We start from the raw sequence: 24,271 nt of genomic DNA, 5'->3' as shown, positions 1-24,271 counted from the left end.
GTTCAGTTGCTGCAGCTGTACACTCAAGTTGACGTTTAATTTTGAAGTACTTTTAAAATTTTGTCTCTTTTTAACTGGGATCCCAACAGTTGTCCGCTTTGCAGTTTGAGTGAACAGAAATAAGTTTTATCTCAACAGTGATAATGAGAACTATTAGTTTTCAACTGTGGCTATACAGTAAAAAGATTATGCTTTATAAACGCACAGGTAATCCATGGTGAGCTGGCATATGTGTTGTTTTGGAAGCAGCTTATAGCACAGAGGAGAGGCCCTCTGACTTTGGCCATGTCTCTGTACTTGCATTGCAGTACGCATACCTAGTATAGTGTATCTTTCCCTGTGGATGCTCCCTTGTGTAAACTGTGTGTCCTTCACATTTCTGCTCAGGTTAAGGACAAGAGTGTTTAACTTTTAACCTTCTAAGCGGTTCTGATCACAGGTGCTGTGTGTATATGCTGTATATCTATGTGTATGGCTGGGGAAAGAGGCTCATACAAAAAGAGAGGGTTTTTGGTTTCTTGGTAAAGACTAATTGTTTGCTTAGTTTCTCCCTTCTGCATATAAGAAGTTGGACTTGATGATGTTAAAGGTCTTTTCCAACCTAAATGATTCTATGATTCTATAAAAATCTTCCTTTTGATTCTATAAAAATCTTCCTTTTTTTGCCTTATTGTACTTATTCTGTCAGGCAGACTACTTTGGAAAAGGTGCTGAGCAGCACTCTCAGGCTTACTCCACATGTCTTTTGGCCACAAGTAATGGTTTTCTTTGGTAGCTGTGTGTGGAAAGAGAGAATGTTCAGCACAACTTACTAAGTAAATTTAGGTTTGATAATTGTGTGCCAAATAGAAATGTCTTTGCTTAAGAGAAAAAGGGTAAGTCATTAGCAGGTGCCAGTGCAATATATTTGAACAGGACGTGTTTTATAAGCCTGCACATATGTGGGGCTCTCCACCGGTGGTTTTTACTTGGGATGTAGTCTGTCATTTTAGTGCTCCAGCACCACCTACTGGGCAAAGTACCATCTTCTAGTAGTTGCGCTCCTCAGCTGATGACCAAATTGTGTGATAGACCTGGGAACTGCTTTCTGCATTCCCCTGTCCCAGATGCCACCCTGCTGTTACCCACGCCCTTCCAGCTCCTCCTTCAGAGGGAGTTGACTAGTCCCTGTTGAGAGGAGGTCTGGGTAGGCTTCTCAGGATGATTTGCTCTGGGGACTGTTCCTAGAGCTGGCATAGCCAAGACTGTGCCAACTTGTGTTCTCTCCTCTGCCTACTCCAGTGTTTTTTTAAGACAGCCTTGTGCTTGTTACCAAGTTTTCTTACTGGTCATGACTTGCCTCTTGAAACTGCATTTGGAAGAAGAAAATTGAGAACATCATCCTATAGCCCTAGATACTCAGTATTGAGAGCAGTCATTGTAAATACAATTAACCTTTACTTCTTGTAGTTTTGAAATAGTAAATGATCTGTGTGCTGTTATATCTGTCTGGACATTCAGAAGACCAAATACAATTTTCTCTTTCTCCCATCTTTCAGGCATACAGTTGTCCCATGTGGGCACCCCATTCTTACCTGTACCCCCTGCACCAGGCCTATTTAGCTGCTTGTAGAATGTACCCAAACGTGTCCCTGCCTGTGTACCCACACAACCCCTGGTTCCCAGAGGCTCCGCCGACTCAGAATGAAAATGAAACTGCACGAGCCAACAGGCATTTCCCAGTTCAGAGTGAGGCCAGATCCAACGGCCACATTCCCCAGGTCGATGGCAGATCTCCGTCGCTGCCTCTGATTATACCCACGGCTCAGGTGTCAGAAAATCAAGGACAGGTCTGCGTGGAATCGGAGAATCCAGCACAACCTCTTCATGCAAACTATGAGGAATCCCTGAGAGGGAAAAATATGTTCCCCCAGCCACCCTTTGGACACAATCCCTTTCTAGGAGCTGTTCCAATTCCACCTCCTTTCTTTCCTCACTTTTGGTATGGGTACCCAGTTCAGGGCTTCATTGAAAATTCAGTAGCGAGAGCTAACGTTGTCGTGTCACCCGAGGACAAAGAGGCAACGGTGAGCGCCTCGGTGAACGTGTACGTGGCTAAAGAATGCGGCCTGCCGGTTCCTGCAGCAGACTCTGCAGAGCACCTTCAGAAGGCCAACAGCAGCAGCTCCAGCACCATACACTTCCCTGGGGCTGGTGCAAGCAGCGAAGGCAGAGCCCCAAAAGAAACTTCAGCCAGAGCACCTCACTTGGAGCAGACTTGTCCCACGCCTTCTCCTGCTAAGCAAAAAACAGCTGGGCAGCAAAATCGTTCTCTGCAAACACAGGGGGCTGAGAAGCAGACAGCAGTGCCCAACGCTCCACCGCGGTTGGTGGAACCACCAAAAAATGAACTGAAAACCAGCATTCCCGGTCGGAAGGACAAGAGTGAGAAGGGTAGAGAGCCCAAGGGTGCTGGCCATCACCAGGCAGACAGCAGGGCCCAGAGAACGAGGGAAGAGAGCTCTGAAGATGAGTGTGAGGTTTCCGATATGCTGAGGAGCGGTCGATCCAAGCAGTTCTATAACCAGACTTACGGTGGAGGCCGAAGGCCTAGATTTGAATGGGGCTATTCCAGCAGGGGAGGGTACCAGTTCGAAAGGAACGAGGAGGCCTGGAAAGGCCCACCCAGCAGGGGCAGAGACGATGGCTACCACTATCAGAGGAACTTCAGAGGGAGGCCCTACCGGAATGACAGGAGAAGGGCGACACTGGCAGATAGTCAGAGGGGGCATCAAGCATAGAAGGGGTGGGTAGTAGAAAATTTTAAAATGCAAAAAGTTAATTTGAAGTAGCAGTTGAAAATCTTAATCTTTCTTTAATTTAGTGGAGTTCAACTCGCGGCGAATAAAGACATGAATGAACTCCTACCATGTGGGTTTTGGGCTATTATGGAGTTTCTTTGACTTAGCGTTTTTTCCTCAATGTCAAAGGAGGAAAAAAAACCAAAATAGGTTTAGGTTTGGTAATTGATTTTTTTCCCCACAAAGGTTTGAGTTTGCGATAGAAAATGGACGTGTAGGCTTGCTCGAGTGACAAATTTTAGCATTTAAAGTGATCTAGAGTCTAAAATGGATGGTAACATTGCACCAAATATAAATGTCTATTTTATCATACAATGCCTTAGTTCAGAACTGAGCTAAAGGAATTCTCAGCCTCCTGCACTGTTGTCTTTGATATGCTTCCGACCCAAAGGCCTTTCATCTCAACAACAACAACAAATAATCTGTCAAACTTGAATGTTTCTCTTCAGTGTGTTACACGTACGGCAGCCAGCGAACCCTGTGTCTTAGGTATGTTGTATATAGTTCTTTTCATATTCATAGGGTATATTTTTGAATTTTCAAAAGCATTTATTTGTGGAAATCAAAACCAAGGCGACAAGCAGTCAATAGCTCTGTGTGACTCGGTAAGAATGGCCGCTTCCACCAAGAATTGTTAACGCTGGTGTGACAAGAACGGTGCCTATGCCAACCGAATAATTACAAAGACAATAAAAATGTAGATGCTATGCATTTCCAAACGAATTCTGCATCTGTTATAATAGCAGAAGTTTTTTTTAATGCCACTTTAACACTAATGCACTGACAAATCCTAGATATTTTGTGAGGAGAGATGCGTAAAGTACATGTTACCTTTTTTTTAAGTTTGTATGATGGAGCTACTGTTCAGTATTCTTTTGTTGTTGCACTGTTGATCCAAATGGGTGTTTTGCATGTAGAACTCCTTGCTGGAACTACTTTTAGAAGCAAGCTGGAGAGTCCCGGTGTGCTCTGCTCTTTCCCGCACTTCAGAAGAAAGTGGCTTCTGCCTTATATTTTTACACTGTGTCAGTTCTGATGCTGTTTCTTCTGACCCTGGCGAGGATCCCCGCAGCGTTCCTGTTGCCTTGGCTGCGCTGATGGGACTGGCGAGGGCAGCGTGCACCGTACTCACACAGCTCTTGCTCTGTAAAATTAACTGTTGTGTATATTTTTCTATCTCTGTACATACCAGTGTAGGTGATGGTACCCTGTCATTCACGTCCAAGATTGTACACCCTTCATCAGGAAACTTGACTGATAGATATGTGATAAAGAATTTCTTTTTAGATGCATGCCATGTATAAAACCCTACTTAAAATAAATATTTGTCTTTTCCCTTTCTTTCTAAATTATATTTTCCATCCTTGAAGCTGGTGCAGTGACATTCCACCACGATGATCAGGGGACTGGACCATCTTACATATGAGGAAAGGCTGGGGGTGTTTAGTCTAGAGACGAGGAGACTGAAGGGAGATCTCATTAATATTTACATGTATCTAAATAGTGGATGGCAGGAGCCTGGGACCTCCTTTTTTTAATATAGTAGCTAGCACCGGGACAAGGGCTAACGGGATGAAGCTGGAGCCCAAAAGTTCCACTTAAACATAAGGAAAAACTATTTCACTGTGAGGGGGACGGAGCAGTGGCACAGGGTCCTCAGAGGTGTTGTGGAGTCTCTTTGCTTGGAGGTCTTCAAGACCCGCCTGGTCATGTTCATCTGCGACCTGATCTAGGTGAAGCTGCTTCTGTAGGGGAGTTGGACTAGATGATCTCTAAAGGTCCCTTCCAACCCCTACCATTCTGTGATTCTATGACATTAAATGTAGGGTCTTGTCCTGATAGATGTGTGTGTAGACAGCAGCAGAACTCTGAACAATTCATTAAAATTTAGGCACACCCCTACCTAAAGGGGATCTATGTTGGCTTTCTGATTCTTATCCAAAACTAGAGCCTGTGCTGTGTGTTTTAATCTAAATACTCTTCCATTCAGAAATGTATTCACTATTTCAAGAGAGGCAAGTTTCAGGGTGAGAACTAGGTGAGCAAGGAGGGACTGAACAGTTGATACCCCAGTAGTATTCTGCCTCTACTACTTAAAAAGACTTAAAAGAGGGTTCTTGTCCTCTTTCTTCCAATGCTGTAAAGTCTCCCTCCACTTGTAGCCCGTATCTGTCCAGCAATCACTGCCATAAACATTCAGTACCTGAGCAGGCATTCAGGAATGAGATTTGTTGCAAGAAGAAAGGCAGTACACTTTCCACAAGCAACTTCTTGGGAAGGGTGGTGGTTTAGCCCTGGCTGGGTGCCAGGTGCCCACCAACTCATTCTATCACTCCCCCTGCTAAACTGGACAGGGGCGAGAAAGGTATAACAAGAGGTTTGTGAGTCAAGACGGGGACAAGGACAGCGTTTGGCCGTTACCATCATGGGCAAACCAGACTCAGGGAGAAAAAGGTTTGGTTTATTAATGCTCGATCAGACCAGAGAGATGAGAAATAAAACCTAATCTTAAAACACCTCCCCCCACCCCTCCCTCTTCCCAGGATTCTCCTTCCTTTCTCCCCCCAGTGGCACAGGGGGTGGAAGTTGTGGTCAATTCATTACAGATGGACTTTGCCACTGCTTCTCAGGGGTAGGCCTCCTCACACTTCCCCCTGCTGCAGTGTGGGGTCCCACGGGAAACAGTCTTTCATTAACTTCTCCAACACAGGTACTTCCCATGGGCTGCAGTTCCTCATGAACTGCTCTGGCATGGAGTCTCCCACAGGGACAGCTCCTCACACTCTCCCTGAGAAGTCTTTCGAAACAGACTGCTCCTGTATGAGTTCCTCACAGGATCACAAGTCCTGACAGCAAACCTGCTTGGGTGTGGGCTCCTCTCCCTATAGACTCCCAGGTCCTGCTCCAGGGTGAGCTTCCCACCGAGTCACAGCCTCTTTCGGCATCCACCCACTCTGGTGTGGAGTCCTTCACAGGCAGTGAGTGGATCTCTGCTCCTTCGTGGCCTCCATGGGCTGCAGGGGCACAGCTGCCTCACCCTGGTCCTCACCACTGGTCACAGGGAAGTCTTTCTTCCAGGGTCTAAGCTCCCTTGTCCCCCTCCTTCTCCACTGACCTTGGTGTCTGCTGAGATGTTTAGCAACTGACCACCAACTTCTTCTCAAATATGTTATTCACAGAGATGTTACCTCAGTCACTAATAGGCCAGGTCCGGGTTAGCTGTGGGGTCCAGCTTAGAACTAATTGGCATTAGTCCTATCAGCCACAGGGGAACTTCTGGCAGCTCTTTAAAGAAGCCACTGCTGTAGCATTCCCCACTGCCAAAACCTGGGCCAGGCCCAACCACTACAGGAAGCAATGGAAAATGCAGGCATGGCAGTAAGGGGGACAGTCGAGGACTGAAATCTGTACTTCTCTCCCTGCCCTAGTGGTTAAGTAGGATCTTCCTCTGGTGGTGCTGAAAGACTGGATTTTAATATTTTTCTATAAGACTTTATTTAACCCATTGTGGTTCTGTAATTAGGTCTGAGACTAGGGGCAGGGACAGATGACTAAACAAGGTATAGCTTCCTCCTGTTAGGAGTTTGTACACCTGTCTTTTGCCTGTTACTTTCTGTATGAGAAAGTAGCCTTGACAACATCATACTAATAACCAAATACACTTTTGAATTAGTAATGCAAGAATAGTTGCAGGGGGTCACAGAAGAGGTGTAAGGTAGGTAGATCTTTATTTATGAAACTCTCACCCAGAGAGATTCAACTTTTTTAAAAGAGGAGTCGCTTCTGTGTCTTGACATTCTGGGTATGCTTCCCTCCTACACAGAGAACAACTCCAAAGGTTTTTTAAAATGAGGAAAGGCAGTCAGTACTTGGTACAGGAGCAGCACAGATTGAATTGAAAACCTCCCTTAAGTATTGAAAAAAGCAGGAGGCTCATTTGCACAATTTCAAGGTTGTCTATTTTGAAATTATTACACTGAAAATAGGGCTGTGTCACCAAAATATAGAAAGTGGCAGTTTTACTCAGGCTAGGATTTACACTGCTACTCATCTTGGATGTTACAGGCAGCAAGAGATTTTTAAGCTCCAAAAGATTAAGTGTTCCAAAACTTGATTGCGTCTTCTCATCCACAAATATTTAGGTTCCAATGTGCATTTTTATAGGCCAGTTACAAAGGTGCTCAGATTCACTATTTAATCATCCAGGAAAAAGTAGTTTCCACTCTTCTTTTGTTCCACATCCTTGGGAAGAGAAAAAAAGTCAATGTTACTTGAAGGAGTCTGTCAGACTTAAATACAGCTGAAATCTAAGACACTTATCTAAACTCTTTTCTATTTTCCTATTGCTCTTAATACTCATTTCACATGCTGTTTTCCAGCACAACAGAACTACCACCTCAGCCTTCACTTTTGTTCCTTACTGTAAAACCTGGCTTGATATTAAACAGTCATGGCTTCTTTACAGTAAAAGTGCTTCTCTTACCTTGATTGAATTGAGTTTGTTTATTCTTGGTCTGTAATTGTTGGGGTCTCTTCTAAAAGTGATTTCAAGTTGAGATAAAAACTTATTCATTCCAGCCAAAAGCGTCTGTGGACTGTGAAGAGAGAACATTCCAGCTATTTTCAGAAGTTCTATACTTCTACCCTACAGAGTACAGGCAGCTTTGATCTCCACCTGAGCTCATTCCTGTTATTTCACATACCAGCATCTGCTACATTTTCAGTCAAATCATGTCTCCGACAAGAAGCTGTAATCACCGCTCTCATCTTTAAGCAGTATCTCAGTGGGGCACTACATGGCTTCAACCTGCTGCCTTTTTGTTGTTTTTACCATGTATCTACATGTGTAGGTGTGCCAGCACACTAAGTTATTTACAATCAAAGAAAGGTACAGTTGCACCATGAGCAAAATTTAACAAAGGTCATAACAGTTTCTGAGCATCGAGATCTGTTAGGTGACCATGGTTTTTAAAATTAAACAAGTGTGTTCTTAGAAGGAACACCATCAAAACCAGGCTAGTAGTCTGCTGTAAACTCACTGCCAGACTAAAAGGCCTGGTTTCTAATAAGGCTGCTCCTGAAGAACTCTTTGTATGATTTCTTTTCTTTTTACAAGAGAAGTAGACATACTGAGACAGCTTTGAAAGAATAAAACTCCTATATCTTATACATTCCATGTTGCTGTGAAGACTTGCACTTTCCAAGACCTGCACACAGGTACCCTCAGTACTCTGCTTTCTTTTTAAATGAGAGAATGGTTTGACTTGGAAGGAACCTTAAAGATCATCTCATTCCAGCCCCCCGGCCATGGGCAGGAACACCTCCCACTCAGGGGACCAGGTTGCTCCAAGCCCTGTTCAGCCTGGCCTTGAACACTTCCAGGGGTGGGGCATCCACAGCCTCCTCTGGGCAACCTCATCCAGTACCTTACCACTCTCACAGTGAAAAACTTCCTTCCTTACGTCTAATCTAAATCTCCCCTCTTTCAGTTTAATATGGCTGATGGTTATTTTTCTAAGCATACTTTACAACAGATCGAGCATCGAGACTTTTTTTTTCCGTTCCTTACACTTGATACAACCTATTTGTTCTCCTCTGATTGTAATTTAAATGGTGGGCAGTTGCTTAAGGCTCATTTAAGTCATGAGCTCGTCTAGTTTCTGAAGGCCCCAATTCTGTGTCTAGGTAGCCTCTAAGTATGGGTCAATCCCATTTTCTTTTCCCTGCTTCCAAACAAAAGCCAGAACCCTCAAGAACTCTCTAAGATCACTTTCAATGCAGCTCAGATGTCCGTAGGCAGATATGCTTCATGTCCTCTCTTGTGCTGATGCTTCTGATAAACAATTTATTTCTACCATGTCCTCCTTGATCTTGCTTACTAATCCAGACAAGTCTCTTACCTGTTTGCAAGTGTGTTCTTGGAAGGAATACCATCAAAAACAATCACACGATCAGCAAGATATGTAGCCATGATGAAGTCATGTTCTACCACAAAAGCTGTTTTCTTAGCATGGAGAATGAAACTGAAATCGAAATAAGAAGAGAGAGTGCTGAATGTTAACGTTACTATGGACCTCCTGAAAATGTCAGGCATTTCCTCATCACGTGTACTTTACCGCTTAATGACTCTAGCGGCCATCAGACGTTGTTCAGAGTCCAAATAGGCTGAAGGTTCATCAATCAGGTAGACATCCGCAGGTTTACCCAGACAGAGAGCTAATGCAACGCGCTGCAATTCACCACCAGACAATGTCTGAACCTATGGGGGTGGAGGAATGAGGACATATTCAGTGCTGGTAAGGCAAAGAATGAGAGAAGAAACAGTAGGACATTTTCTCAGGCAATTAAAAAATTAATACCTCCTGGTCAATGATGTTTTCTATTTGAAGAGGTTTCATGACATCCGTGACAAACTGGGGGTGTGTGTAGGCATCTCTGATCTTTTCATGCAGTAGCTGACGGACGCTTCCCTGGTAAAAGAAATATGTTGCCATTCGGTTTTATGCACCACACCACAAGAAGAAATAAGAATTAACAGAACTTGTTTTTTCGGGCACAAAGAAATTCTATCCGCATACTAAGAACATGCCTTTTACAGCACATACTATACTTAATAAACAAGGCATAAACGTACAGTAGATTTAGGACTGATCTTCTGTGGTTTGTAGCTGACATTTAGAACCGGGACCTCACCTATAAAAGATAAAATTTGTAATGAAAACAAGAGCCTTTCCCTATTGTTCAAAATAAGATTTCAACTAAGGTAACAAGCACTACCTCCTTCGTCAGGTGTAAGTCTTCCTGCAAGCATTCGGATAAAGGTTGTTTTGCCAGTTCCTAAAATAAAATGCAAGTTACTTATTACTTCAGACTTCCTTGTGACCTAAGATCTCTGACAATTAAGTCACTGATATTAAAAAAAGGACTTAAAGGATAAATTTAAAAATTGGACTGCTTTGAGAACTCTTCTGGTCACTGTTACTGTTACAGCTGCTGTTACTTTTCAACTGAAAAAGACATCTAAAGCTGCAATAGCCTGGGCTTGTGGCTAAGCTCACCAGGTCAATCATCCTCCTGCCAATCTTAAGTTCTTAAAATGGGGTAACAGACAAACACAAGGGTGTCGGTAACATTCAGGAACTTCAAGATCCTGCCATACAAAGAGCAAGCTCGTGGCAGGACATCTTCACTAGGAAACAAGCAGTTCAACCTGACACAAAACCCGTGGTTTTGAAGCCAAGCTCCCAGACTGAAAAAGGGCTTTAAGGAGCATATTTATGGCTGTAAAGGCAGATCTCCAACAAGAATGGCACTTACCATTTTCCCCTAACATCACCATAATTTCAGAATCAGTGAATTCTCCAGCTACTATAGACAGTTCAAATTCTCCCATCTTTTTTTTCATTCCTGGATATTTGTACATGCACATCTTTTTAACCTCTTCTTCGTTAGCTGTCTCAGCCACTTTAAATACCAGAGACGCATCTCGAAACCTTAGATTTTCTGTTGGAACATAGCCATCTAAGAAAATGTTTATGCCTACAAATGGAGGGAAAAACATCATTAAAAAAGGTCTACAACAAAGCAAGACGGTGAATTTCAAATGGCACGTTAAAAGAGGCAACAAAACTTCGACATGGATGTGTGTATGTTATGCAAATCAAAAATCTTACTGAAGTTACAGAGAAGCTGTAGAAGGCTCTTCCTGAAAACTTAGTACCAAGTCTCAGTGCTACAAATGTGGCCAACTCAGCTGAACACTACATTCTTAAACACTGCGCAGACTGTCTCCTGCACTCTCTGTACTATTTATAAGGACTTTTGTAAACAGTGGCGTTATACAAAACACCTGCAAGTATCAAAATCATGTCCACAGTAAAACACAAAGGGCATTTCATAACTATGACTTTTGGGTTGAGTTACAGATTTAGCATCATATAAACCAAATTCTACACAAAATAAAACAGTAGATTTTTTTAGTTACTGAACTGTAACAGGTAAGAGATGTAATAGACAAGTAGTATTTTGGAACCTTTTCTTTCTTTCTTCCATAGAACTTTTTTAGAATGTTTAGAAAGAGAAATATGGCAACAATTACCTTCTCTTACGCTGAAAGGCATAGTAACAACACCATAAGCACTTGGCACACCATACAGGCAGCAGATAAAGTCAGAGAGATAATCTAACACACTTAGATCATGCTCTACAACAATAATGTACCTGAAAAATAGAGCGAGATGCTTTTATGCTTCAAGACAAAAACATTTGTCCTTTCTTACTCTAGTCTTGCATAAGCAAAAGCTATCAATATGATTTTATTTTCTTTTTTTTTAAGCTTTATACTAAAGACAAGAGTTCAAATATCTGGTAAGCATTTTTGTTTCCAACCGTCCAATAAACAGACATGGTGAATGACAAGTTGAAAGTCAATCTTCAGTGTAAACTGGCAGCTTCTTTATGTATAGTAAGTAGAAGGACATTAATTGACTGGAGCAAAAACTAAGCACATTAAGAAGAAAAGTCCTCTTTGTGAGAAGGGGATGGAACAGCAATATTCAAGTGAAAAATAGCCACCTATATTTTCACATTACAAAATTTACCCTAATGCTGAAATAGTACAGAAACTACAGGAAGTTTCCAAAATGCAAAGGAATATTACTTAAGAGTATTTTAAACATCTATTAGTCTACCATACTGAAGTCGGCACTTCCAGGGAGATGGACTGGATGTCTATTCCCTCTGTAAACAGTCACCTATTATTACAGTCTAGCAAATCATTTAAAAGTTTGTATTTACCTGTCAGGGTTTATTAGGGATCGAATAGTAATGGCAGCCTTCAAGCGCTGCTTGACATCTAGGTAGCTAGAAGGTTCATCAAACATGAAGCTAGCCCCAAAAAAAGAGAATGAAGTCTTAGTGAATGCAATGTGTCTACATATTCAAACCAAAAACTAACATTTCAATTGTTGAATACACAGCAATTAAAAAATATATTAAGAGAGACCAAAAATGGGAACTGCTTTGAATCTCTTGATTGCCACGTGAAATTGTTAAATGGTTCAAGTTTGGTATTACTTTGCAAAAAGCTCTGACAAAAGTCATCAAATGTTACAGGAAATCAGCGATCAGTTAGGAATCCCATGCACTTAGTTCTGATTCAGCTTAAATTGAACTCAAACTGAAAAATGCACAAATACTTTAGGAGACTGGAAGAAGGCTGTCTCCTAAAAAGGGAAAAACAAACCAACAAAAACAAACAAGAAAACCCACTCAAAAGCCACAACAACAAAAATCCCCACCACAAAATAAAAATGAAAGACCTCCAAACTCCCTGTAACTGTTCCGATTTTGCTTTCTTGGTCCCAAGGAGTCAGGAAACGGCATAAGCTAGACAGTAATTTCCTGGTTGCAAGGCAGGAGGACACAAATCCTTCCCCACCTTTGGGGACCTATCTGTTTCTTATTTGGAGAGACCAAGTGAGGTGTGCTGTCAAACAGGATACTTTTATGTGGGACTAGGGAGATGTTATGACTAGGGAAAGGTTATGAAACCGGGATGCTAAAATTTAACACTGGCCTTTGAAATCAGCTATTTCCAGTCAGATCAATTAAAGTATAAAACCCTCAGAGGTTGTATAAGGAGCAGATATGGATCTCGACTGCTGAGTTGGTAAACACTGTATATTTTAAAAAATTCTTTTGTTTAAATATTTCAATATTGTTAGAAATACTATTTCATTTATTTCTAACAGTAAGTGTAAATTAGAGGAATGAATTCTGAGACAGATTATTAGAAGTGATGAGTAACAGAAGTAAATGAAACATACATATCAGCCTTCTGAATGCAAACAACTGCACAAGCAAATCTCTGAAGTTCTCCTCCTGAAAGGTCCTCAACATTTCTTTCTTTCAGATGAGTTAAGTCTGCAAATAAGCAGTTAATTTTAGACATGTTATAACCAACACAAGAAGTGATATTTTTATTACCTACAGAAACATAATCACAGCCAACATCCAACATAGAGAAGAAAAACAGCAAGCAGCAAAGCGTTCAGTTTATATAGAAGCATCCTGTAAGTTACAGCTCCTCTGCAGCATTAGCTGATTAAGTTATGCACCTGCTTCTTATGGAGGATTACACATCTAGTATCCATACATCTCTTCCAATATGTTTGGTAAAGATTTCTGGCCCTAAAAAGAAACTATACCAGTTTTATAAGTGTTTCTTGTTAGATTGTCTGAAAAGTTCTTATTTTCAGGAAAGTCATGTCCCCTGAATGTTACTGCAAATGAGTGAAACCAGTATTTTCTCATCAGAATATGCACTTCAAAAATGTTTCACTAATAAGTGGGACCCAATGACCATATCCATGGTGGCACAATGGAGTCCCATCTTTACCACCCAGATCTACCAAAAAGAACTCTGTTCTTTATTTAGTGACACCAAAATTAATACCTAAATTACCAGGGCTGGACCATGCAGATGTTCCTCTTAAATGCATTGTTCTCAGAGATCAGTATTACTCTCATCTTAATTAGCTATAAACAGCTCTTTTTTTTTTGTTAAAGTATTTTGTACTTGGATAATATTTTCTACATGTGATGGTTCTCAAAAGAGAGGATGTGAAGATTTTGACAAGAGCTGTAAGTAAGCAAGAGCAACAGCTGGTAACAAGAGTTTGTCCACATTTAAAAAGAAACACTTCCTACCATGAAACAGAAACTGCATTAGATTACATTAACTAGCATGTAGCAATTAGTTTGCCTCTGCCACTAGAAAGTACTTTTTGCACTGGTTCAGTTATGCTTAGAGCAAGCCCTTGGCTTTAAATTAAAACATCTTTATTTCTCTTTTTTTAATTGGCATAACGTATATTTGCTATCACACTGGTAGTAACTTTTTTTTTTCAATAAAGAAATATTAATTTCTCAAACATTTTCAGGTTTGACTTTACAAAATTACTTACCAAGCTGCTGACATACAACAGTCTGTGTCTTTGTTTCATCCTTCCTATCCAGAATTGATCCCACGGTTCCCTGCATAGTAAATAAAGAACCCCACACGTTATTTCAATGTTAAAATTTCAGACAGTGGGGGACTTTTGACACTGAATTATGCTGCTAAACAAAAGTCTTTAAACACAAGAAGAGTATTACAGGAGATGCTCCCAGCTTTCTAATAGCTCATAAAATTTCTCACCTTTGCAGCTTTAGGGATCTGGTCCACGTACTGAGGTTTAATGATAGCTTTCAGGTCATCTTCCAGGATCTTGGTAAAATAATTTTGTAATTCAGATCCCCGGAAATAAGTCAAAATTTCTTGCCAGTCAGGTGGATCCTATGACAAAATTAAAGTCTGGGTTTACTTATCCTATTCTAAAAACATTCTAAAAAAAAAAAAAAAAAATTCTAATTTTAACATTCTGATCAATACAGCAGCTAGGATATGCCTGCATGAGTAAAATAAAAGTCTGGATAAAAGCTAGTTACCAAACTTATGTTGCCTCTGCAAAGTTTCTGTTAAAAAAAACCCCAAGTGTAAAACTTGCAAAATGAAGGGCAGAAGTTAAGATATTTTTTCTTCAGGTGCCCTGTCACTATCCCTTTCAAGAAAAGGCATTTAAATTTGCACCTAGGATATCCAAAATTGTACTTAGACAGTTCAGAAGCAACAAGTGAAACTATAATGGGAAAATTACAGTACTGGTTAGTGTAATTGCACTTACTAGCTAGGTGATCCAGCTAATTCAAAGGAAAAGGGTTCGACTGATAAAAAACAACTTCTACAATCGATGCAATAAAATTTGATTATTTTATCTGTTTCTAGCAAACAATGACAAGAAAACAGCAAAACAGAAGGAGGAGATGAGGGAAAAACGACAAAAACCTAAACCAAAAGGAACTGCTCAAAACAGTCACCCAGGAAAAAGTCCCAATTTGAACAGCTTTGTTTTATACAGTGTGCTGCTCTGAGTTAATTATTTTGATAGTAAACAGTATGGAAACAGTGACACAGCTGTATTTCCAAACCAAGAGAATGCACAGACAAAATGCTTCATAAGTTTTAGAGCAGAAGCAACATGAAAGGTTAATACCACGCGTTTCTGTGGTCAGAATTATTTCTTCCCAGGAAAGTCTGATTTTGGAAGCATGTTAATGAAATTAAGTACACATTCAGAAAGTCAAAAGTTTTGTTGTTTCTGCAATACCATCACCTGAAACAAGAAGTCCACAACAAAATATAATCCAAATCTGAACGAGAACAGAAAATGCACCTGGAAAATTATTATTTCTTTGCAGTTTTAAGTGGCAGCCACAGAAAAAATAACTCATTAAAACATTACTCTTTCAGATAAAGAGAGAATGATGAAAGCTTGAACACACTTGTTCTTACAAGTCCTTCCTGAAGGACAAAAGTAAGCATCAGAATTCAGTTGCCACCATGCCATTTAAAGGTGAGACGGTGATAACTGAAACACTGTGTAATAAGAAGAAATACAACAGTTATTATTTATGTCTTGTATCTAATAATATTTATACTTTGGAGTAGTGGTAGGGAAACAAATGCCTGTAAATTATTTTGCTTACTGGCTCCACAGTTAAACTTGGTGTAAATACCAATGGATTATCTACCATGAAGATGTTCCATGTCTGCTTCTCAAAAAATACTGTCAAAATTTTTAAGTACCTAGCAACATGAAGAAACTAAGGATTTTTAAACCTCAGTACCACAGCATAGAAATACCTTCAACAACAACTTACGATAACAATGTATTTTACAAGAGATCTTCTTCAAAGGAATCAGAGATAAAAAGGCATAAAAGATCACAAAGATACATGGTAAGCACTCATTGACACTAGAGCTGCTCAGATGAAAAAAATGTCGAATGAAGAAACTTCAGAACTTCAGCTATCGATAAATAAAAAAGTCACTGGTTGGGAAACAGGTAAATTGTGCAGGGAAAGAAGTTGATATTTTTAAAGACTAGTATAAAAAATCCCAACAAACAAAAAACCAAACCCTTAAGTATGACTTAAAGACAGAAACCTGCCTCTGGTATTTATCTTTAGTGAGTTACAATTACAATCAGTACCCTTATCTTTCAAGTAAGATACACAGAATTTAATTGCAGGAGCTGTTGTTAACAACATCTTTCTGTTATTGTTTCTGTAGCTGTTAATAGGGAAAGTGCCAACACCCTTACAAATTCTATCACCTTCACAAAAATTCAGTGAAAAAACGTAACCACAGCTATCTATAACAACTGTGTTTTACTGCTGATACGTACATCATATTTTCCAAGATTTGGCTTCTGTTTTCCAGCTAAAATTTTCAAGGCAGTTGATTTTCCAATACCGTTGGTTCCAACCAATCCAAGTACTTCACCTGGACGAGGGATAGGCAACCTGTACGCAACAGTGATAACTTTGGATTATATTAATGCTGTCAGACACCACCATTTGGTGGTAAACACGACAATCTGTTTTCAGACTTTCTGATTATTTCAGCCTACTTTGTTAACATGTCAAGTCAAATTAAACAATATTCCCTAAAAAGAGAAGACCGTAAGATTCAAGAGCAGTCTGCTTGCTAAACAGCTCTGTAAAATGAGCACTACAATGTTATTTCATTGTAATACTTTTTAGTAAGAAAAATTTAACGTTCAAAAAAGAACCAAAACCTTGAATAACTATCAAAAACTTGAACATTTTGCCTCACAATAATTTGAAAAATACCTGTGAAGTTTGAAGGCATTGGCACAATATCTATGCGTTGTTTCTTTCTCCAGGTTGCTAGGTAAGTTAACAATTGACAAGGCTCCAAAAGGACATTTCTGTAATTTAAATAAATTTATCAATTATCAGTGCACACAATTTATTCACAAAATACTGTTTTGTACTGCACCCAGCTGGGCATTTAAATACTTTATAACTTTTACCAAATTAATTCACTTTCATTTACATAGTCAATTTGTCCAAAGAAATTGTATATAACATTTATCGCAGTAAATTGCAACTCGGACTGAGTCTGTGCTACATATATTCTGAATATATTCTTCAGGTCTTTTATGAAAATCTGCTAGGTGTCTATGGCCACAAACCTAACAACCCAAACCAAATCACAAACAAGAAGTTACAACACATACCCTGCAACCCAAATAGTTCAATAAACCGGCACAGTTCTTCACTTTCTATAAATCACAACAGTTAACAAGGTCTGGGTGTTCAGGGGAACAAAACTGTGTTTTAAAGTCACAGTATGCATCATTAAATAGAACAGCATAATAAGGAAATGTTATCACTTTAAATACAGCAGCCTAACTTTTACCTTGATACAAATACCACAACCAATACAAAGTGTTTCGGAGATCCATGCTATTTTGCTCTGTGATGAAACTTCTATGCAAAGTTTTCCTGGGGGAAAATAAGAATATTAAATTCAATAAAGTTTCTGATAAATCAGTACTATGAAATTACAAAGGAATGTGTAACTGATTAACGTTTGCCGAAGTTGAGATCCTCTGGAGACTGGACAAGTGGCATTATTACTATGAATTGCTCATGCTTTCAGTGGTGCTTCTAAAGGCTTTATAAATGAAGCATGAATGATAAACAAAACCCTAGCAATTATAAAAACTAGTTCCTTCCAGTAGAACTTTACATAAAACTTTTCCAATTGCTTAAATTCTTTGTTAAATTACATCTCTTACCCATTCGAACCACGGGACAACTCTTCTTGCACTCTTGACGGCATTTCTTTGGCTTACACTTGTCATGGTTGACGATAGCAATTCTTGTTAATTTGTCTGCCATAATGCACAATGTAGGGTTAGACTTATACACCAATTAAGATGAGATGTAGTGGGAGTCTTCCAGATCTTAAGGAATAAAAAAGCCAATAGAGAACAAAATTAGCGACAGCAGAGAGAAGAACATACATATCGGAAGTTCTTAGTAGCAGAGGTCAGAGATGGTCTTTTACGGAAAATGGCAAACACAGCAAAGTCTCAGGCCCAAGCAGTAGGGTGTGGTACTGATGGGTAAGTAACTGCGCAAATCGTAAGTATCAGTCTTCCATTCCATTACTATTTCTCCACTGTAAAGCAAAACTGTGATGATATTTGAGAACATATTTGTTTCCAATAACAGCATGTCATAGTAAGAACAGAAGAATCTGTAATGCCACAAATTTCAGTTTCACAAGCTATCTTGAGTAAAGCAACCTTGCTCCTGTTACAGTGTCTGGCAAACTCAAATTGTGACTACAACTATGACTCCAAGACTCTGATTCTAATATTAACTTTGCAAACTGCATGCCAATATTCTAAATTAAATGATTAAAATATTGTAAAACTTAAACCACAATTTAAAGTGAAATTTTGTAGCTGCATATAATTGCCTGTAATTCAGGCAATGTGAACAGACATATATGATTCTGTTTGGTTCTTTTATCTGGAATTTTACTAGCATTTGAAAAACTACACTTAGGTTCTGCATTCCCAAATATGGTATTAATTATTAATCTAATATATTCCAATAAGCAAGATTCTGTTGAAAATTATTTTTAGAAGAAACACATCTTGGGAGTACTAGAGAATTAAATATCCCTAACATCACATATAACTGCCCTTAAAGAAGTGAAATGACTACTTGTATCCCTCCACATAACTATCTCTTCCATTGCTTGGATATTTGTAATGCACATTGCTAGGTGCTGGATTTTACTGGTAATTTATGTCAACAGTTGTAGCAGAAAGGAGGAAAGGACAAAGAATTTTAAATTTATGTCTTGATAGATAAAAAACTATGGAACGTATTTTAAAGTGCATTTACATTTCTTTACCATATTCATATATTATACTCAGAATAACAATAATGATGTCTTTATCTTCCTATGAGCAACATACACCTCGGAGACCACTCCCTCCTGCTCCAGAACACAAACACAACTAAATTACAAGGCTCTCTGAAGTTTACAAGATGTTACAGATGACAAACAGATTTAAGTCTGAAGAAAGACTGTGAATAAAATACAAAACGTTTCCAGTTCAATACCTAGAAATAACGTGACAACAACCCTACATATGATGCCAATTCAAACTAACTTCAGTTCAATGCAATATGTATCAATAATTCAAAGACTCGAAACACTTCAGGTTTCCACACAGTCCACATGTGTATTTCTTGCTAAGAAAAGGGTTCCAACATTTCTTACTAAAGAAAGTATTTTCTGTTGGATGTCCAGTTCATCTTCGCTCCACCAAACTGAAGTGCCTAGTGGTGGTTTAGAGACTGTTCATTACATGCAGCTATATATGAAGACAGGTTGTGATTTTTTTTCCTACAGATACGACCGTGATAGGAAAGACAGACAAGACAGTAGCATCTTAACAGAGCAAATGTTAAGAATCCCAGAAATGAAAATGTTATTGCATGTTTAATCCTTTATTACTATAGTTATGAATATTTTAAGTAGCCCCTTTTGAAAGTGGTAGTCTTATTCATCTTTTCTATTTCAAAAGTATTTTTTAAATTAATATCTAAAGATACTAGTAGTCAGATATAAAGGAATATAATTATTAGTCATCCTGCCAACCTTATTGTGGCAAGTTTTGCTTTCAGTATTTCTTTTTGTTTTCTCCAATATTTTAATATTTCCTAAGCCCAAAAGTCCTAAGAACATAGTTTATGTTTTCAAATAAATTAATGTTTTAAAAAAAATGAAGAAGTGACTTGACAGGTCTGTGTTGTCAGAGCAGATTGACCAAGCAGAGCTGAATACTGCAATTACATTCGTAGACCCAGTCAAAAGGCATGGAATCATGGGCTTGCAATTGTCACTTTAACATATTTTTCTTATGTAAGAAAACAAGAAACTGAAAGTCTTAGGCTTAAAAACTCTAACGATGTTTAGCCAGGGTAATTCTCTAGGAGACCGAAACTGGATTTGGTCAGTGCTTCAACTAAAGATAGATTCTTTGAAAATATATCCCAATGCTGTTGATAAAAATCCTGTAATTTGCAGGCATAAGAGTATCTGAAGGTGGATCACTCACTCTCTCTTTGGCTTCCCAAGGGAAGTGCCTAATCTAGGTCCAACAACTCAGCTGCTGTGGCCAAGCACCATAAGCAGATGAACTGCACAGTCTATCTTCTGGACAGGGCTTTCCCTACTAGTTATCTTAGCTCTGACTAGCTAGCATGTAAACTATTGCTGTGGGTTACAAAAGCACCCACTGGAACACAAAGGTGATCTCCTTCAGGAGCTTGCCTCCTCTGTCCAACCTCTCAGACCTTTGGTGAGGTTACTGCCTGAGCAGTACTGATAACAGACCAGACAAACCCTCCACAGCCATCCACCCTTCCAGTCCACTGTTAGGCTTAAGGCAGCACAACAGCAGTGTGGGATAGGGTTTGCTCTTCTAACAGATCAATTAAAATATGGCTTTACACAGTTTGTGCCACCTACTTTAGTAAGCTTTCCACCCAGTCTTGGTGGGATAGTCTGACTGAAGTTTACATAACTACTCATCGTTGAATCAGACCGTGGTTGGTAGGAAATCAAACAGTCTTAGTGTTTTTTCATTTTGTTTCTCCCCCCCCCCCCCCCACTTTAACTTACCTATATGGGAAAATGCTCTTATGTGGTGAAGAGTTTTGAAGGGGCCACAGAATGAGTAGATCAAGCTCTTATAAAGTCCTTGTCGTGACGAGGATACTGGGACAGGACACAGAACTAATGGACTGGCAGCGAGATAGACACTTGTGCCTCCCTGCTCTCATCTATATGATGGAAGTGTCAGTTTATTCAAAACTCTGCAGTGGTCAAACCATTTTCTGTAAAAACCATTTGCAACTCCTGTCACTTCTGCCATTATTTCCAGGACTGTCCTGATGTTTATGATGATAGCAGTCCACCAGAGAAAATTACTTCTCTTAGAACTAACAGTTTAAAAAAGATTAAACACCACATTCCAAAAACTAGACTGAAGATATGTATTTATATGCAGTTACTTTGGTGGCATTAAACTTAAGACAGTGAATAGGATTGTTGGATTTCAAGGTACAGACAGCAGAACTCTCAACGCACTGAAGACAGGGCAGTGACACAGACAATATGCATAAGCTACAATTCAGCATACCAGTAATTGTTAAGTGTAGTCAGCAGTTTAAGGGCAGGAGAAACTGGTATTCCAAAGCACTGAAGCTTATGTCTCTATTTCTGTTTTCCAAACAAAGAAGAACAGAACAAAATGTGAAGCTAGTAATTTGTTGCTAACTAAAGAGTAAAGCATTATTTTGATTTAGTAAATTCTGATGGATTGACAACAGGAAATCTTTTCAGAACTATGGACTGATGACACAGGTGAAAGAATGAAAGCAGGAGTAACAGTTGCTAGCAAAACAATTATGTAAAGATCTTGACGATATCATTTATTGGAGTCAGAAGCTGTCCATTAAGTCCAATTATAACATTTAATACACTGAAACATGTCTAAAAATAAGACACAAAACATTATCATAAGAATTTTAAGCTAGTGTTCTTAGACTCACACATCAAAAGGAAAAAAAGTTTAAAAAGCATGTAAGCAGATCCTAGTACCTGCCACAAAAGGTAACAGTAATGTACAACCTGTAGAACAAATGTAACATACTTGCATTAGGAAATACTACTATTTATTAATTTCTTTTGCAGGCTTATATTAGAACTTACTAAACTCAATTACGAACCAGAAGGATTTGTAATTGCATTGAATTATTCAGACTTAAATTAACAATTAAAAAAAGTAAATTAAGACTGAAACATAACCAGAGACAATTCAAATAAATGATGTGAAGGCGAGTCCTGCGATCAGAGTTGAGCCATACTTTTAGTTACTTTGCAGAAAAAGTTAACATTTTATTAAATTACACAGCATCAGACCTCAGGGATAAATCCCATGGAAAGAAGAGGGACAACTAGCATTTGCACTCACCTCTGAAAATAATAAACCTCAAGAATTACCTCTCCATCCACTGCTAATACTATATAGACACTCCATAATGAGGCAATTAACAACTCTCCAAAAAAATTTAAATGAAAGATAAAGAACAAATTTTCAAGCTGCATCTGGGAGATCACTACCTTTGAAAGTGCCAAAACATAAGTCTTAAGTACAAAAATCTAACATGAATTAAGAACTAGTCTATATTTTTAAGATTTGACGTTTGTTTTAGAAATTGAGACAATGTACAAAGAGGCATTTAAACAATCCCAAAATCTCCACACTGTATTTAACTCATTATTACTTATAATGCATGACATAAATATGAAAATATAATGTTAACATGAAAAGCATATGGTCAAATACACTGACTCAGCATAATGAGAGGGTGTGTTTAGCTGGTGTTGAACAGTTTTAATTATCACTCAGTCTTTAATGTTTCCTTTTAAGATGAAACAAAATGCATGCAGTCTCAATCTACCACATGAAAACTACATAGGTATTTCATCACCTCTTGTTTAGTACAGGAGTTGAGGAAACCCTAACAGAAAAATTTGAATCAGAACTTGGAAATCGTCATAGAAACTTGCAAGTGAAAGAACCAAGTACATTCCTGAGCACAAACACTGTCATGATCCCCGAGAAAAGTCCCGTTTTGTTTTTACACCTACTTTGTAAAAAGCAGCCTTACCTCATGACTTCATCAAGCCTGCGAGAGGTCTTGATCTCCTCACTACACAACCATGCACATGGATATTGACTTTGACCAAAACAAGGCAAAGCATAGCTTTCCCCCCCCCCCCGCCTCCAGCAGAGAAAGCCCCGTTTCACAAGAGAAAAACACCGGCTGTCCTCTTCCCGCAGCCCCGCCACCACAACGCAAGCATCCGTACACGAAAGCCATTCCCGCAGCAGAAAGAACAGTTTTCACGTCCTGCTGCTGCACGGCACAGAGGAGCTGACAAAAAGGCAAAGCCCTAGCAGATATATGCCGGCCAGAGACGACGAACCGCGTGTACAGGCGGTGCCAGCCGGGGAAGGGACGGCCTCCCGCCCCACACGGGCCGATCTTTTTGTCGGGCTGCGCCCGTGCCGGGAGTAAGCCTCAGACTGAATGGAGCCTGGGAGCCGGCTATCTTTGAGTCACAGGAATAAGGGCTTCGGGGCGGCTCGGCGTCACCACGCAACCGATCCACCGCCCAGGCCAAGCCGGCAATGAGGCCCGGGCAGAAACCCGGGGGCATCGCGGCGAGGAGCGGGCGGCCTGCCCCGTGCCCAGGACAAGTGGGAGGGAGCCTCAAGCTCCAGCCCCGCCGGAGAAGAGCGAGCCCGGCGACGGGGGCAGGGCCGGCAGCACAAAATACCGGCGGCGGCACCGAGCGAGGGAGGGGGCCCATTCCTTACCACCCCTCACCCTGCAAAAGAATGCCGGTCTAACATCCCCCCCACCTCATCCCACCGTCAGGCCGCTTACCGGGAGAAAGGGGAGAGAGTGAGACACCTCGCTCCCCGGCCGGGCCGCAGCGGGGAAGCGCGTCCCGCCGGCCGGCACGCAACGTGCTCCCGCTGCTGCCACCCGGCCAAGATGGCCGCCGCCCCCGCAGGGAGGGGCCTGCGCGCGCACCATAGAGCCGAGCGCGGCCGCGCAGAGGCAGAGCGGCGCCTGCCGCCACGGCGAGGGGCGCGGCCGGGGCTGCCTGCGCGCGCGCTAGGGACGCGACGGCCCGTGACGCCATCTCCGGGGGACGCTGCCGGAGAGGCGTGTTACCCGCCAAGTGTGTCCGGAACCCCGGTTGCCCGCCCCCTCCCTGGAGCGCTCCACGAGGGGACGCCGGGCCGTCACGGCCGGCGGCAGCTCGGCCTCGACAGGTGGCCGCAAGTCCCGCCCCTGACCGGGGCCCCAGCACGCGCCGAGCTCCACCTCCCGCCTCGGGTGAACGCGGCACCTGCCGGCGGGCTGCACCCCTCCCCTCGCCTTGCCGCCCGCCGTTCTCGTTTTGAACCGGCCTCTCGCGGCGTACGCGGCTCTGCGCGTGCGCGGCGGGAGCTGCCGCGGTAGCTCCCTCGGCGGGCGGAGTGTGCGTCGCCGGGCGGCTTCGTGCCCTCGCGGAGGTGGCGGACCCTGACAGCCTGTCGCCGGCCTTGCCACGTCTTCGCCCTCCCTTCACCCGCCGCAGCGGCCGCGAAGATCAGGTGAGGACACTACTCTGTATGGAACCGTCGCGATGTGGGGGAAAAGAGACGAGTCATAGCTCACAGCCGCTTCCTCAGCCGGAGACCGTGGCCGTGGGGGTATCTTCTCCCGTGCCTACCCTTCAGATGTCAGGACAGCCGTTGTGGCCGTGCCCGTTCCCGGGAGAAGCCCCTGTGGTTACCCGGTGTAAGGAGCGCCCGCTGCCAGAGGACGGGGTGGTGCGGGCGGCTCACCCGGGCACCTTCCTCCGG

The 24,271-nt window shown here is 41.2% G+C and overlaps 3 protein-coding genes across 14 annotated transcripts in view; 2 read left to right on the top strand and 1 right to left on the bottom strand.

The window, feature by feature from the left end:
* The window catches only part of OTUD4 (OTU deubiquitinase 4), a 34,533-nt gene extending 30,340 nt beyond the window's left edge, over positions 1 to 4,193 (top strand). For 3 of the 4 annotated variants that reach the window (XM_061991957.1, XM_061991960.1, XM_061991956.1), the window contains one exon: positions 1,539 to 4,193. In XM_061991957.1, the coding sequence (XP_061847941.1) occupies positions 1,539 to 2,780 (1,242 nt within the window). In that variant the 3' untranslated portion in view covers positions 2,781 to 4,193. The remainder of the gene's footprint in view (positions 1 to 1,538) is intronic. The other variant, XM_061991959.1, reaches the window with a different exon arrangement.
* A 2,356-nt stretch (positions 4,194 to 6,549) lies between these two features.
* ABCE1 (ATP binding cassette subfamily E member 1) lies at positions 6,550 to 23,440 on the bottom strand. Of its 2 annotated transcripts, XM_061991964.1 has the most exons (19): positions 23,301 to 23,440; positions 20,984 to 21,063; positions 17,552 to 17,719; positions 17,170 to 17,255; positions 16,578 to 16,675; positions 16,130 to 16,247; positions 14,041 to 14,178; positions 13,808 to 13,877; positions 12,668 to 12,764; positions 11,637 to 11,726; positions 10,939 to 11,060; positions 10,158 to 10,379; positions 9,618 to 9,677; positions 9,475 to 9,533; positions 9,200 to 9,310; positions 8,957 to 9,099; positions 8,741 to 8,863; positions 7,324 to 7,435; positions 6,550 to 7,082 (listed from the first exon to the last, which is right to left on the bottom strand). In XM_061991964.1, exons 3-19 carry the CDS (start codon positions 17,652 to 17,654, stop codon positions 7,035 to 7,037), a joined length of 1,800 nt encoding a protein of 599 aa, XP_061847948.1. In that variant the 5' UTR covers positions 17,655 to 17,719; positions 20,984 to 21,063; positions 23,301 to 23,440; the 3' UTR covers positions 6,550 to 7,034. The 2 variants fall into 2 exon arrangements, with proteins under 2 accessions (XP_061847948.1, XP_061847947.1); XM_061991963.1 differs by lacking the exon at positions 20,984 to 21,063.
* Positions 23,441 to 23,500: 60 nt separating this feature from the next.
* ANAPC10 (anaphase promoting complex subunit 10) overlaps positions 23,501 to 24,271 on the top strand; it is a 35,587-nt gene continuing 34,816 nt past the window's right edge. For 3 of the 8 annotated variants that reach the window (XR_009818379.1, XR_009818380.1, XM_061991966.1), the window contains exon 1: positions 23,503 to 24,019. The gene's annotated coding sequence lies outside the window, so the exon portion shown is untranslated. Of the gene's footprint in view, positions 24,020 to 24,271 lie in introns of all 8 variants that reach the window. The other 5 variants (XM_061991970.1, XM_061991969.1, XR_009818381.1 and 2 more) reach the window with 4 other exon arrangements.

Source organism: Colius striatus, chromosome 3 (genome assembly GCF_028858725.1).
Source record: "Colius striatus isolate bColStr4 chromosome 3, bColStr4.1.hap1, whole genome shotgun sequence".
NCBI lineage: Eukaryota > Metazoa > Chordata > Aves > Coliiformes > Coliidae > Colius > Colius striatus.
This window is presented reverse-complemented; position numbering and strand designations above follow the sequence as displayed.